Raw genomic sequence first — 17,189 nt, 5'->3', positions numbered from 1 at the left:
GTGGTCTCTTCCTCAGGCATATAAATATGTGTTATGTTTTTAAATCTGTGGGTCTCTGCCTACCCCTCCGGAAAAGAGGCGTGGTGTATGTAGATATTTACGTAATACGATTTCTGGTTTAAACGTAGTGATTATATTGCTCTATATATACTTATATATAACGCCCAATATTTCGATCCAAAGGAACGGCCATATATGAATTTTAAACATGAAAATGGCTATATGAATTTATTATTAATAGTGTATCGATCGATTTATGAGAAACGTTTAAACACCGTTTCCTTGCATTTTGATTTTTTATCATGTTCCTTGAATAATATGACATTGGCAGATTTCTTTCTTGTGTCATTCTTTTCAAACACGTGTTTACGTGATGTATGCACATAAATTATTTATCATACTGTAAAAAGGTGTTAAAATAATACAAAATGAGTTTATACAACTTTAAGAAAATAGCCGTAGTGCCTACGGCCAAGGTATTAATTTTTAACTAATTATCATACTCCGAAATACGAGTATTGCATCGAATTATGACCCTTATAAATATCGTGTATTATTTTCGTTTTCAGGACTTTATTGATATAATATTGTCTAAAACTCAAAGGAAGACACCGACAGTAGTGCACAAACACTACAAAATATCAAGAATACGTGCGTTTTATATAAGAAAAGTGAAATTTACACAACAGAATTTCCACGACAGGTTATCTCGGATTATACAGGTATTTATCTGTTTATTCGCTTTAATTATCACACAATTTCATTCCAATACAATTTTTATTAATATACATTTTATAAAAAAAAGATCTAACTAAGATAAAATTTACATAAAATTGTGAAAGATTTATAGATGGCGTCTGAATCAGACTTTATTGATTTTCTCAAAAGGAGTTCATCACGTTGCTAAGTAACTACTCTATTTATAGAGCACCCAACAGAAGTTACTGTGCAAATTGTACTGTACTTAAACATTTAGTTTTACATAAATGTTGGTTGTTTGAAATTTGTGTATCTCTGTTCCGTCATGAGCCAGCCAGGTAAACGAGATCCTCAATATATTTATTCATTTTAGAAGAAAAAACAGATAATATTCTCTTCCTACTTTGCAAGACAAAGATGTATGTAGGTGTTGAGTTATTGATTGTCTATTATGTTGAAAAGTATCTTCAATAACAAAGATTTTCATCATCAGTTCATGTTTATATATTTAAAACTTTATTGCAAATAAATGTAATCATCATACATACATACATATGATCACATCTGTATCCCTTCCAGGATTGACAGAGCCAACAGTCTTCAAGACTGTTGAAAGACCACCTTTAGCTATTTGGCTAAATAATAGAATTGAGATTCAAATAGTGACAGGTTGCTAGCCCATTGAATACCAAGTTTATAAGCCTTTCCCTTAGTCGCCTTTTTCGACATCCATAAGAATGAGATGGAGTGGTCCCATTTTTTTTTATTGGTGCCGGGAACCACACGGCACATGTAATCATCATGAAGAGACAAATTATCCTTAGAGACTGTTGGATCATAAAAAGGGCTGATGTGGTTGCAAGAAGAGACTTGTGATTGTAAATCAAGCGAAAGTAGTATGCAGGGATTGTGGCAAGTGGAAAGATGTAGTCTCTGGCTACCTCTGGCCCCTCCAGGAAAGAGGCTTGATTTTATGTATGTATGTGGCTCTCTCTGCTATGTAAGGGATAAAGTCAAGATAATGTCTATATTAGTCCTGTCACTACTTGAATACCTGTCACTATTTGAATCTCAATTCTATCATTTAGTCAAACAGCTGAACGTGGCTTATCAGTTTTTAAAGACTGTTGGCTCTGTCTACCCCGCAAGGGATATAGACGTCATTATATGTATGTATGTAAAATATATATTACTAGCCGTTGCCCGCAGCTTCACTCATGCACATTGTTGTATAGCGCAGATCCTAGGAAAATAGTATTTTTTCTAGATAGAAGCTATGACCTACTTGTGACCTTCTCAGTACTTCTAATACTAATTGGCTATCTTTATTATTGTTTTAGTTATTATTGTCCTGCAAATTTGTATGCACAATAACCCAATTATCGGGAGTCCTATAAGTGTCATTCACTACACTATCTTAAAAACAAAGATGCCAGTTTAACAATAATTATATTTCAAGCAAATAGTTTTTCTCGTGGTGTAGCCCGGAACATAGTCGTTCATAAACGATCCCGCGGGAACATTCCTTTTTGTTCCAGGATGACATACATACATATGGTCATGTCTATATCCCTTGTGGGGACAGAGCCAACAGTCTTGAAAAGACTGATAGGCCACGCTCAACTATTTGGCTTAATGATAGAATTGAGATTCAAATAGTGACAGGTTGCTAGCACATCGCCTTGAAAAAAGAATCCCAAGTATGTAAGCCTATCCCGTAGTCGCCTTTTACGACATCCATAGGAAAGAGATGGAGCTTTCCTATTCTTTTTTGTACTGGTGCCGGGAACCACATGGCACTTATAATATTAGTAGGATATATTTTGACGGCCTCTGTGGCGCAGCGGTAGCGCGCTTGTCTGTGACACCAGGGGTCCCGGGTTCGAATCCCGGCCAGGGCATGATGAGAAACGAACTTTCTCCGATTGGCCTGGGTCTTGGATGTTTATCTATATAAGTATTTATTATAAAATATAGTATCGTTGAGTTAGTATCTCGTAACACAAGTCTCGAACTTACTTCGAGGCTAACTCAATCAGTGTAATTTGTCCCGTATATATTTATTTATTTATTTATATTGGCTAATAACATCCATTCCTATTCAACAATGGTTCTCGACCTGTTACCATCCACTTATTCAATTGAAACAATTTATTATTGACGGTCGTGTAACCTCTTCCCGTGGGAACATATACCAGTTGTGTTCCAACGTTGAGCAGAAAATGTTGTGCGGCGTTAATTTTGTAATATTATAATATCTTTATTGCATATAAATTTACACATTAACAATAAAATAGTACATAGTTATAAAAGAAACAAATCACTTGCAACGGCGGACTTATCCCATGAAGGGATCTCTTCCAATCAACCGGCAAACAATAAAGGAACTAGATAATTCAGTAAAAAGCGGCAAGTCACTGTGTGTTTGCGTGTGTTTATTGTAGACAAGGAACCGTAATTTTTCCAAGATGACAGGTATTATGCCCTGCTTAGTAATGTTTACTTGTAACAACTTTTCTTGACTTCTTTCTTGCCGTGCGATTCCGGCACTAATGAAAAAAAAGAGAATAGGACCGCTCCATTTCTTTTCCAGGGATATCGTAAAAGACGACTAAGGGATAGGCTTATGAACTTGGGATTCTTCTTTCAGGCGATGGGCTAGCAACCTGTCACTATTTGAATCTCTCAATTCCGTTATTAAGTCATACAGGTGAACGTGGCCGTTCAATCTTTTTAAGACCGTTGACTCTGCTTTCCCCTGTCAGGGATATACATACATACATACAAATGGTCACGTCTATATCCCTTGCGGGGCAGACAGAGCCAACAGTCTTGAAATGACTGAATGGCCACGTTCAGCGATATAGACGTGATTGTATTATCATTAATTTTAATACATTCATAAAATCACGCCTCTTTCCCGGAGGGGTTGGCAGAGACTACCTCTTTTCACTTGCCACGATCTCTGCATACTTCCTTCGCTTCATCCACATTCATAACTCTCATTAATTTTAAGTATCATTGATTTTAAACAAATTTTTGCCCAACAGGAGTTCCCAAAACTGGACGATGTGCATCCGTTCTACGCGGACCTGATGAACGTATTGTACGACAAAGACCATTACAAGTTGGGTCTCGGCCAGTTGAACACAGCCAGGCATCTTATTGACACGTGAGTGCATCTATACTAATATTATAAAGCTGAAGAGTTTGTTTGAACGCCCTAATATCAGGAACTACTGGTTCGAATTGAAATATTCTTTTTGTGCTAAATAGATTTGATTACATTGAGATCATTGATCGAGGAAGGCTTTGGGCTATATAACATCACGCTTTTAGAAGCGAAGAAATAATGGAACATGTGAAAAAAAAACGGGGAAAATTATCCTTCAATGACGCCCAAAATAACTATTCCACGCGGACGAAGTCGCGGGCACAGCTAGTCGTATATATATAAAATTCTCGTGTCACAATGTTCGTTCCCGCACTCCTCCGAAACGGCTTGACCGATTCTCTTGTGTTGTATGTATGTAAATTTACACAGTAACAAGAAAATAGTACATACTTAGTTATAAAAGAAACGAATCACTTGCAATGGCAGGCTTATCCCGTGAAGGGTTCTCTTCCAGTCGACCGGCAAACAATAAAGGAACTAGATAATATTGTAATACAGCACAGAGTTATGAATGAGGAGGGCTCTTTTGTACTTAAAAAAATCTATATACATACATATAATCACGTCTATATCCCTTGCGGGGTAGACAGAGCCAACAGTCTTCCAAAGACTGATAGGCCACGTTCAGCTATTTGGCTTCAAGATAAAATTGAGATTCAAATAGTGACAGGTTGCTAGCCCATCGCCTTAAAAAGAATCCCAAGTTTGTAAGCCTTAACCCTTAGTCGCCTTTTACGACATCCACGGTAAAGAAACGGAGTGGTCCTATTCTTTTTTTTGTATTGGTGTCGGGAACCGCACATCGTCACTAAAAAAAAATTCCGACACAAACAACATTTTCGCAGCGTCGCCAAAGATTACGTGCGTCTCCTCAAGTATGGTGATTCTCTGTACCGCTGCAAGCAGCTCAAGAAAGCGGCTCTGGGTCGCATGGCCACCATCATGAAGCGGCAGGCGGCAAACCTCACTTATCTGGAGCAGGTGAACTTGATAAACTCATACAGTGTTTGCGGACACACATACATATAATCACGTCTATATCCATTACCGGGTAACAGTCTTGAAAAGACTAATAGGCCACATTAAGTTATTTGGCTTAATGATAGAATTGAGATTCAAATAGTGACAGGTTGCTAGTCCGTCGCGTAAAAGAAGAATCCCAAGTTTGTAAGCCTTTCCCTTAGTCGCCTTTAACGACATCCATGGGAAGGAGAGGTCCTATTCTTTTTGTATTGGTGCCGGGAATCACACGGTACGGACACCTCGGACGTAAAACTTGTAGTCAATCCACAATGCTGATAAAAAAGTATATAAACAAAAAAGAAATCGGCGGTACGTTTAAATAAATATATACGGGACAAATTACACAGATTGAGTTAGCCGCGAAGTAAGTTTGAAACTTGTGTTACGAGATACTAACTCAACGATACTATATTTTATAATAAATACTTATGTAGACAAACAAGTTCATTTCGCATCATGCCCTGGCCGGGATTCGAACCCGAGACCTCCGGTGACACAGACAAGCGCACTACCGCTGCGCCACAGAGGCCGTCTCCAATTAACCTATCCCTTAGTTGATTCTTTCTCCCAGATCTGATTCTACTATATCTTTTTAACCTACTAGATTAGAATAAATTTATTCTCAAAATTTGATACAAGGTATCACTTATTGATGTCACATCACTTAAATCTAATTATATCTAAAACCGCTACCGAAGCGCATGTGTGGAAGAAGCGGCGGAACAAACTACACTGCAGCATTTTCAATTTACAAATATAGATCTAATTTTACTATTTATTTTTATCTTATTACATGTACTTAGTTGTATTTTGTTATCTATGATAATAAATTTGCTTTTTTTTTGTGTAAGTACATAAACTAATATCTGTATTTATCTACAACAGGTCCGTCAACATCTGGCCCGGTTGCCGTCCATCGATCCTTACACTCGGACCATCATAATTTGCGGATTCCCCAATGTTGGAAAGTCTAGTTTTATAAACAAGGTAACTATATTAAATCCATGTTGTAAATTTACTTTTCTAAAAGCAGAGAAACCTCTTCAATCGATTTCTTACTTTTTTTAAGTCAGTTGAATTTCTCAAACCTTGTCCCACGGGTAACAAGCGCTTTCTTGAAAACCGTATCAAAATCGGTTAAGCGTAATGCGAGATAATCGCGGGCAAATTGGTCTGACAGAAAACTAATACCTTAATCATACGAGATAGAACAAATAACATTAAACATACATAAATCACGCCTTTAGCCATCTTGAAAAGACTGATAGGCCACGTTCAGCTATTTGGCTTTAAGATAGAATTGAGATTCAAATAATGATAGGTTGCTAGCCCATCGCCTAAAAGAAGAATCCCTAGTTTATAAGCCTATCCCTTAGTCGCCTTTTACAACATACATGGGAAAGGGAAAGAGTGATCCTTTTCTTTCTTTATTAGTGCCGTGGACCACCATTAGGAAATAAAGAAAGAAATAACAATTGTAATAGCTGGGTACAAAGTTAATATAATGAGGCGATGCTTAATTCTATATTTCTTTTCAGATAACCCGAGCAGATGTAGAAGTCCAGCCTTACGCTTTCACAACAAAGAGTTTGTATGTGGGCCACACCGATTACAAATATCTGAGATGGCAGGTTAGTATTTGTAGGTTTTATTTGAAAAGACGTGGATCGGCATCCCACCGCTGACACCAATAATTCTAAATATCAATAGAAGGCACTGATTGACATATCAACATGCACTCACAATTTGTATTGAACATACATACGTAAATATGGTCACGTCTATATCCCTTGCGGGGTAGACAGAACCAACAGACTTAAAAAGACGGATTGGCCACGTTCAGCTATTTAGCTTCATGATAGAATTGAGATTTGTATTGAAAGTCGATTTAATTTTCTTTCTCGCAAGATGTTCGCGTTGATTTTGTTTTAGCAAAAGTTATGTTTTTATAAGGGTTAAGATGGTTTGGTCATGTGGAGAGGATGAATAAATACAAGTTGACTAAGCAAATATACAAGGAGAGTGAGTGAAAACGTAGGAGTGGGAAGGCATAGACGAACATACCTTGATCAAATAAAGGACGTCCTGGCCTCTTGGACTCGACGTCTTGACCTGCCTGACGAAAAGGTCAGGCGGGTCAAGAGTACCAAAAACTGCCGAGCTTGCATAAAGAGACTTATGAATGTGGATGAAGCGTTGTCTCTGCCTACCCCTCCGGGAAAAAGGCGTTATTTTATGTATGTTATTTATTATTTCTCATCCTAGATCTGATTAATAGGATACATTTCTTAGGTAATAGATACGCCCGGAATCCTAGACCACCCGTTGGAGGAGCGCAACGTTATCGAGATGCAAGCGGTCACTGCGCTTGCGCATCTCCGCGCCGCCGTGCTCTACTTCATGGACATCTCGTCGCAGTGCGGGCACAGCCTCCAAGACCAGGTAATGTGACCTCCCTGACCTCCGTGACCTTTTTTTTAGGTGGTAATATATTATGTTATTTAAATGGTATTTTATTGGAAGAGTAAGTGATTTGTCTTTTTACCTCTCTGACCATTATGGATGGTTAAATTTCATGTCATATAAAGCGTAGGCGTCGTATAGTTTAGTACATAGTTTACTAGCTTTTGCGCGGCGCTTCGCTACCGTGGGAAATTCCAGAAAAATCTATGGTCACTTCCGAAGATCTTTTATAGAATATCTGTTCCAAATTCCGTGAAAATCAGATGTTTTGGAGTTTATTCGTCACAAACATACCTACAAATCTCTTCATTAATAATGTGGATTGCAGAAATTCATCTAATAAATATCTCTTGTTCCCCAGATCTCTCTTCTAGAAAGCATCAAACCCCTGTTCGCGAACAAGCCGCTGCTGGTAGTTCTGAACAAGATGGACGTCATGACACCCGAACAATTAGACCCGGAGAGGAAAGCGCTGCTCGACCAACTGCAGGAGACCTGCGACAGGGGCGGGCTGATCACGTGAGTGTCCGTCTGTTTGTTTGTTTGTATATAGCGTGGAAACTTGCATATATTTAGATAAAATGACAAAAAAATTTTTTTTTTTGACCTCTGTGACCTTCTTACCTGGCACCACATAACTGTCTGACCACAATCTGACTCTTGTTTTCCATATCAATTTGACTTTAGTAATATTTTTAAAAAGTGGCTAAATCATGTCTGACCTCTGACTATCTGACATTTATGTCTTTAGCCCTCATACCCTTTTGACTAATAACATTCTGACCGCCGTGACCCTTCTGACCTCTTACCCAATTTTATATGACACCTTTATCATTTATATAGGTAGTGATTCTCTTTGATATTGTGACTATCTATTTGATATTATCAGATGATAACTGTGCCTATATCCTTTTGACCACCAACAATCTGACCTCCGTGACTCTGCTGACCTCCAACACAATTTCATAAAATTAGCGAAGTCATTGTAGCACGATTAAAAATCACGTCTGACATTATGGCCCCTATATCCATCTGACCACTAACAATCTGACCTCCGTGACTTTTCTAAACCTCCCAACACAATTTTCTATGACAACTTTATCAGTCACGTCTTTATCCCTTACGGAGTAGACAGAGACTATAGTCTTGAAAAGGCTGAAAGGTCAGCTGTACTAACAGGCATGATGACAAATATTTTTGGGTGATTATAAATTAATTTTCATAAAAATTTGAAGTTAATTATATTAATTTGATGCGATTTTTTTTTACCAATGAATTGGTGAAAAAATGGCATCGGTAAATCAAAAAGAAAAAAAATAATTTTATTTTTTTTCACTTTAAATATTACATTGAGCTTGCATGAAGCCAGTTATTAACGTGTATGAAGCGAAATAAGTATGCAGAGATCGTGACAAGTGGTAAGATGTAGTCTCTGCCCACCCCTCCGGGAAAAAGGCGTGCATTTTATGTATGTATGTATGTGTTTGTATTGTTACAGCGTAGAAACAAATACGGAGTTGGCCAAAGTGCCAATGCTACGTATGTCCACATTGACTGGAGAAGGAGTGCAAGAAGTTAAAATCGAGGCGTGCGAGCGTCTTCTGGGCCACAGGGTCACTGAGAAGATGAGGGGCAAGAAGGTAACAGACATACTTACATACATAATATCACGTTTTATCATTAAGCCAAATAGCTGAACGTGGCCTTCAGTCTTTGCAAGACTGTTGGCTCTGTCTAACCCGCAAGGGATATAGACGTGATCATATGTATGAATGAATGAATGAATAATATCACGTTTATATCCTTTGCGGTGTAGACAGAGCCAACAATCTTGAGAAGACTGATGATAGGGCACGTTCAGCTGTTTGGCTTAATGATAGAATTGAGATTCATATAGCGACAGGTTGCTAGCCCGTTGTCTACAAGAAGAATTTCTTTTAATTATATGTATAAATATTCTGAAAATTGATTAATTATATAAAATCTCTTAGGCTTAATTATAGTATTGAGATTCAAATTGTGACAGGTTGCTAGCCCATCGCCTAGAAGTAGAATCTAAAGTTCATATGCCGATCATTCAATCGTCCTTTACGACATCCATGGGAAAGAGACAGAATAGTACTATTCTCTTTTTTTTTAAATTGGTGCCGAGAACCGCACTGCACGTATGTATTACAAATACTAAATATAAATAAATAAATATATACGGGAAAAATTACACTGATTGAGTTAGCCTCGAAGTAAGTTCGAGACTTGTGTTACGAGATACTAACTCAACGATACTATATTTTATAATAAATACTTATATAGATAAACATCCAAGACCCAGGCCAATCAGAGAAAGTTCTTTTCTCATCATGCCCTGACCGGGATTCGAACCCGGGACCTCCGGTGTCGCAGACAAGCGTACTACCGCTGAGCCACAGAGGCCGTCTAATAATAATAAATAATTAATGACACGATATACTCTAGGTGGACGGTATCCTGAACCGCCTCCACGTGGCGATGCCGGCGCCCCGCGACACCAAGCCGCGGCCGCCCGTCATCCCGCCGCAGGTCGCCGCCCGCCGCGAGCGCGCCGACAGGAAGCGGAAGCTGGAGAGGGAGATCGAGCTGGAGCTGGGGGACGACTACGTGCTGGGTGAGTTGGTTTACGCTTCTGTCGTGCCCGTCATTTTGGAGAGGAGTCTCTGTTTGTTAGACCACTCTGGAGAGGAGGCTCTGTTTGTGACACCACTCTGGAGAGGAGGCTCTGTTTGTGACACCACTCTGGAGAGGAGCCTCTGTTTGTGACACCACTCTGGAGAGGAGCCTCTGTTTGTGACACCACTCTGGAGAGGGACCTCTGTTTGTGACACCACTCTGGAGAGGAGCCTCTGTTTGTGACACCACTCTGGAGAGGGACCTCTGTTTGTGACACCACTCTGGAGAGGGACCTCTGTTTGTGACACCACTCTGGAGAGGGACCTCTGTTTGTGACACCACTCTGGAGAGGAGCCTCTGTTTGTGACACCACTCTGGAGAGGAGCCTCTGTTTGTGACACCACTCTGGAGAGGAGCCTCTGTTTGTGACACCACTCTGGAGAGGAGCCTCTGTTTGTGACACCACTCTGGAGAGGAACCTCTGTTTGTGACACCACTCTGGAGAGGAGCCTCTGTTTGTGACACCACTCTGGAGAGGAGCCTCTGTTTGTGACACCACTCTGGAGAGGAGCCTCTGTTTGTGACACCACTCTGGAGAGGAACCTCTGTTTGTGACACCACTCTGGAGAGGAACCTCTGTTTGTGACACCACTCTGGAGAGGGACCTCTGTTTGTGACACCACTCTGGAGAGGAGCCTCTGTTTGTGACACCACTCTGGAGAGGAACCTCTGTTTGTGACACCACTCTGGAGAGGAACCATCTTTTTGTGACACCACTCTGGAGAGGAACCTCTGTTTGTGACACCACTCTGGAGAGGAGCCTCTGTTTGTGACACCACTCTGGAGAGGGACCTCTGTTTGTGACACCACTCTGGAGAGGGACCTCTGTTTGTGACACCACTCTGGAGAGGAGCCTCTGTGTGTGACACCACTCTGGAGAGGGACCTCTGTTTGTGACACCACTCTGGAGAGGGACCTCTGTTTGTGACACCACTCTGGAGAGGGACCTCTGTTTGTGACACCACTCTGGAGAGGGACCTCTGTTTGTGACACCACTCTGGAGAGGGACCTCTGTTTGTGACACCACTCTGGAGAGGAGCCTCTGTGTGTGACACCACTCTGGAGAGGGACCTCTGTTTGTGACACCACTCTGGAGAGGGACCTCTGTTTGTGACACCACTCTGGAGAGGGACCTCTGTTTGTGACACCACTCTGGAGAGGGACCTCTGTTTGTGACACCACTCTGGAGAGGGACCTCTGTTTGTGACACCACTCTGGAGAGGAACCTCTGTTTGTGACACCACTCTGGAGAGGAACCTCTTTTTGTAACACCAATCTTCTTTTAGACGATAGGCTAGCAACCTATCACTATTTTAATCTCAATTCTATCATTAAGCCACACAGCTGAGCGTGGCCATTCAGTCCTTGCAAGACTGTTGGCTCTGTCTACCCCGTAAGGGACAAAGGCGTGCATATATTATATGTATGAATGTAATTTTACCTATTTTGCCCATTTCAGACCTCCAGAAGAACTACAGCGAGATCCCGGAGGAGGAGCGCCACGACCCGATCCCGGAGTTCTGGGAGGGGCACAATATTGCCGATTACATAGATCCGGATATCTTCCAGGTGAGACATACATACATACATTATTCCAGTGAGACAGTAGCCAGATGTGAAACGAAACGCTTGTCTGTGACACCGGAGGTCACGGGTTCGAATCCCGGCCAGGGCGTGATGAGAAACGATCTTTCTCTGATTTTCGTGGATCTTGGATGTTAAAAACATACATACATAAATATAATCACGTCTTCATCCCTTGCGTGGTAGTCGGAGTCTACATTTTTGAAAAGACTGGAAGGCCACGTTCAGCTGTTTATGATAGAATTGAGATTCAAATAGTGACAGGTCGCTAGCCCCATTGCCTTAAAGAAGTAGTTTATAAGCTTCACCCTTAGTCGCCTTTTAAAACAATCTAGGGAACGGGATGGAGTGGTCCTATTCTTTTTTCTATTGGTACCAGTAACCACAAGACACGGTGTCCTGTATATACATATATATATTTAATATGTTTTTATTTATTTTAAAATTTATGCACACAGTTAACATCGAGACTGATAAACAAAAATTTCAAAAGAAATCTCTTTCATCAGACCCGATATAAGAGACATCTAATATATTTAAACGAGCAATTCTTGTATATATATATAATCAGGATCTCGGAAACGGCTCCAACGATTTTCATGAAAGTTACAGATTAGGGGCTTTTCGGTCCTAGGTTCGAGAAAAGCTCGGTTCCCAAGATATATAAACATTTTAAAAACCGCGTTTTAAAAAACTATATCAGCGCCATCTCTGGTAGACCGACCAAAGCTCGGTCAACCGGGTACTGATATATTATTTATAGATATAAATTGATATAAAGTGCCGTGTGGTTCCCGGCACCAATAGATAAAAGAATAGGACCACTCCATCTCTTTCCCATGGATGTCGTAAAAGGCGACTAAGGGATAGGCTTACAAACTTGGGATTCTTTTTTAGGCGATGGGCTAGCAACCTGTCACTAGTTCAATCTCAATTCTATCATTAAGCCAAATAGCTGAACGTGGCCATTCACTCTTTTCAAGACTGTTGGCTCTGTCTACCCCGCAAGGGACATAGACGTGTCCATATGTATGTATGTATTAATAGATATATTATATTGAATTGGTTGACGAATGTTTTCCAGAAACTGGACGAACTAGAACGCGAGGAGGAGCTGCGCGAGAGTGGCGGCGTGTACGCCGTGCCCAAGCTGGAGCTGGACGACACCGTGCTGGAGGTCAGGCGGCTGGCGCAGCAGATACGGTGAGTCAGACAGTCAGTCAATGTCACAATCAACTGCTAAATTAACTAATAAAACAGTTGTTTTGTGTGAAAACCTGATTCACCCAAACCATGATCAAGGGCGTACCCCGGGCTCCTCTCCAGAGTGGTGAGGATGCGACCGGGACTAAAGCCAGGAGAAAGAAGATGGATGCCTGGGTCCATCTTAAAAACTGATATACATTAATATCTCTGGAGGCTACTTGCTGGATCTCGTGTCTATAGCTAAACCCACCTCCCCTTTTAACTTGTAAGTCTAGTCCAAATAGAGATTGTCTTTATTCTATTTTTTTTTTATTATATCTCGTTTCTCTTACTTGGACGTTTTAACTACAACGCCACGCAATACAATACAAATTATCTTTATTGCCCATTAAAAAATATATATACATGTAGAAGAAACATACATCATGAATATGTTGAGCAAAGGCGGAATTATATTACACACATACATTGCTCGCTCGCCAAAGACACTGAAGAGAAGACACAGAACAAAAGATGCCGTGTACGCCGCGAGCTGCACGAAGGCGACGTGTGTGCCGCGTCATGTCGCTTTCGTGCAGCTTAAGGTGTGCACGTCGGCGCTGCGGTCAAGATGTGCACCCGGTCAAGATGGGATATTGCGGTCAAGATGTGAAACTGGTCAAGGTGGGATACTACGGTCAAGATGTGAAACTGGTAAAGATGGGATACTAGTCAAGATGTGCACCTGGTCAAGATGGATACTACAGTCAAGATGTGAACCTGGACGAATGCTCGGCGATGTAGCGGTTAAGGATGTAGTGGTGGTAAAAGTGGCTTTTATGGTCAAGATTTGTCAAGAATTTAAGCTGCTATTCTGTACGAGATGTGTTATTGGTCAAGATTAGATAATGGCGTCAAGATATGCGGTCAAGCTGACAAGATTATATTTCGGTGTAATTTGTCTCGTAATATATTTATTTATTTAAGGTCCCCAAATTTCACAAAACCCAAAATTGATTCATTCCATTAAAAAAGGAATCTAATAATATATAATTCATCTTCCAGCAACAAGAAGGCAATACTGAAGGACGAGTCTCGCCTGACGAAGCAGTCCACGAAGCCGGTGATGCCGCGGAACTCCCGCGCGAGGGAGAGAGACCGCTCTGCTTCCAAGCTCAGGAACGAGATGGAGAAACTGGGTAAGTGTCTAAAAGTGTGTCGCAAAATGTCCATTATTACGCTAAATGTCTTAACATTATCATGCAGAATTTCCGATAAATGCTATGAAATGTTACCAAAAAATGTCACTCTGAATCTCCAAAAAAGAGGCACGCGAAATGTCTATAGCGATTCATGGCCGCGGTGGGATTCGAACCTGTGCCTTTCTGTGCTTTTTAACCGGGCACCATACCGTTTCGGTCGCCGACTCTCATTCAGCTCACTCATTTTAATTCGTTTTATTTATTAAATTTGAAAAACATCTATATGTCGCGTCTACGGTGGCCGGAGGCGACTTCGGAGGCTCATTGCAAACATTTGTTTTCTCATTATTCATTTCGTGGACGTTGAGTGGGTATATATTATTGAGTACTGAATAATCTTTAATTTAACACAATAACAAAAAAAATAAGTAAACAAACGCCATTGAATGTTTTCTTAGCGAAAAATCCATCTAGCTACGCCATCTAGCGATGATCATACGAAACTTATGCTACAGAGGTGCTCCCACTATCCGACATATACAGTAGAATCCGTTTAGTACGACTTCGCATATAACAACCAACCGTTTTTAGCGACGCAACTATAGACATATGTTTGGTTTCGTATCGAGCCACTATGAAAGTACATTCGTTTATTACGACTCCGCTTATAACGACCGACCGCTTTTAACGACGGAATTCAACGCACATTGTCCGGTTATAACGACGTGCGTCGACGTGTTTACAAACAAATCTAAGTTATAGGTACATAATAGAAGTTATCCCCGCCCCGCGCACCTACCTAGCCCATGCATCGCAGACTGTCTGTTTTGTTTATGTTACATTTCCTAATTTGCGGGTGACAAGTGAGTGCGCGTACTAAAATGGCTAAGCGAAAAAGTTTCTCTATTGAAGAAAAAAGTTTTATTTTACAACGTTTAGAAGCTGGCGAGTCGAATGTAACTATTGCGAAGAAACTTGGTGTAAATCACTCGACTATATCCACAATAAAAAAGAATAAACACAAAATAGAACCTTTTGTGAATGTTTTTTTTTGTCTGTTAGTCACCTTAATACGTATTAATACGTATGTACATAAATTTTGCATATGATTATTAAAAAAAAAATGATTGTTTAGTACGACTTCCGGTTATTACGACGTAATATCACTGGTCCCTTGACCGTCGTTATAACCGGATTCCACTATGTAATTTGTATGTGTACCGTGACGAGAGGTTATTTGTAAATTCCTTTGCAATGTTGTCCCTAAGTAGGCTTACAAACTTGAGATTCTCTTTTTAGGCGACGGACAAGCAACCTGTCACTATTTAAATCTCAATTCCATCTTAAAGCCAAACAGCTGAACGTGGCCGATCAGTCTCTTCAAGACTGTTGTCTCTGTCTACCCCGCAAGGGATATAGACGTGACGATATGTATGTACGTGTGTGGTCCCCCAGGCGTGGACATGTCGGCCAGCCAGCAGGCGCACTTCACCCGCGTTCGTTCTCGCTCGCGCTCGGCGCCGCCCGCCAAGCGCGCGCGCGGCCGCTCCGTCAGCCGGCCCGCCCGCGACGAGGTCGGCGTCAAGGATGTTGTCGTGAGTATCTGTACTGATGTTGTGAAGCTGAAGAGTTTGTTTGTTTGTTTGAAGGAACTACTGGTTCGAATTGAATTTTTTTTTGTGTTGATTAGACTATTTGTCGAGGCTTTAGGCTGTATAATAACACGCTGCAACTATTAGGAGCGAAGGAATAATGGGAAATGTGAAAGAAAACGGGGAAAATTATTCAACCTTGAGGGCTTCAATGATGCCCAAAATAAATATTCCACGCGGTCGAAGTCGCGGGCACAGCTAGTTTTTATATATATTTACACGAATTGTTAAGCTTACGAAGTGATTTGTGAATGTGAGAGGTGTGATTTTGAATCGAAATCAAAATTTAACTCAGAAAGTAAATTTTACACGTAATTTTACATTTCGATAAATTTAATTTTAGGTTATTATTTGTCAAAAAGCTACAAACTACCTTAGTACTTAACTCCCTAAATGTATGTATGTTTCGCAAAATTATGCCTACAGCAATGATATGTACGATTTGTAAAATTACGTTTACTGAAGAAGAAGTTTTCAGTTTGATTGTTCGTTGATAGAAGTTTATAGTATTCAAAGTAAACTTATCACTATTATGTAACTTAAAAATTAAGTAAATATATATTCCCAAATAATAAATAATTTTAACTTTGTTTTCAATTGTTCGGAGGTATTTTATTAAATAACGCCAACTGAATGCATATTTGGTCCAGTTCACCTCTAGCCTTTTTTCTTCCTAGATTTCATTTGATCAAACTTCCCAAAAATATATATACATATATTAAAAAAAATATTGGAGATTTTGTTTTCAACTGTTCAGAGGTGTTGTATTAAAAAAAAGCCAACTGTCTTGTACATTTGGTCCAGTTCGCCTCGGGCCCAGTTTCTTCCCAGATCTCAATTTGTTCAAATTTCCTAATTCCTACAGTTTCCGTTTTGAGCAATTTCCACTTGATTCAATATTTATTTATATCTTCCTAGCATAGAAATAAATGTGTTAACAAAATAGGATACAAGGTATTCCCCGATATGAGATGGGATTCTTCTTTTAGGCGATGGGTTAGCAGTCACTATTTGAATGTCAAACTGAACGTGCCCGTTCAGTCTATGCCAGAATGTGCGGCTCTGTCTACCCCGTAAGGGGTAAAGACGTGATTAAATGTATTTATGGTTTTACGGAGCTGTGGGGCGTTCTCTACTTAAAAATAAAAAAAAAAACAAATATTAATACAAACAATTATTCAACAGATGCAAAAGAAAGTCAAGAAACTCGCCCACGTGGCCATCTCGAAGAAGACCAAGAAGATGGGTCTCAAAGGAGAAGCAGATCGATTTATCGGGACCAAGATGCCGAAACACCTGTTCGCTGGCAAGCGGGGCGTGGGGAAGACCGACAGGCGTTAGATGTTGTAAAGTGCCTAAAAATACTATTCATATTGTGTCAAATAACTGTTTAATAAAAGTATGGATAAATAAATGTTGTTTTTTTTGTTTCACTTCAGTGACGTGTATAGGTAATTGTAATAAAACTGTTTTTTTTTTTGTTGTAACTAAGCTGACGAGATA

At 40.2% G+C, this 17,189-nt stretch overlaps 1 protein-coding gene across 1 annotated transcript; it reads left to right on the top strand.

Moving 5' to 3' along the window:
* Positions 1-324: 324 nt before the first annotated feature.
* LOC106139809 (nucleolar GTP-binding protein 1) lies at positions 325-17,100 on the top strand. Its single transcript, XM_060952761.1, has 15 exons — positions 325-476; positions 570-722; positions 3,750-3,871; positions 4,720-4,855; positions 5,783-5,884; positions 6,436-6,528; positions 7,190-7,339; positions 7,722-7,879; positions 8,859-9,000; positions 9,833-10,001; positions 11,523-11,632; positions 12,732-12,850; positions 13,898-14,031; positions 15,490-15,629; positions 16,872-17,100. The coding sequence occupies exons 1-15, from the start codon at positions 429-431 to the stop codon at positions 17,025-17,027; spliced, it is 1,932 nt and encodes a 643-aa protein (XP_060808744.1). The 5' UTR covers positions 325-428; the 3' UTR covers positions 17,028-17,100.
* Positions 17,101-17,189: the final 89 nt, after the last annotated feature.

The sequence above is a fragment of the Amyelois transitella genome, chromosome 29 (genome assembly GCF_032362555.1).
Source record: "Amyelois transitella isolate CPQ chromosome 29, ilAmyTran1.1, whole genome shotgun sequence".
NCBI lineage: Eukaryota > Metazoa > Arthropoda > Insecta > Lepidoptera > Pyralidae > Amyelois > Amyelois transitella.
Note: the sequence above shows the minus strand (reverse complement) of the source record. Positions and strands in the feature narration are given on the sequence as shown.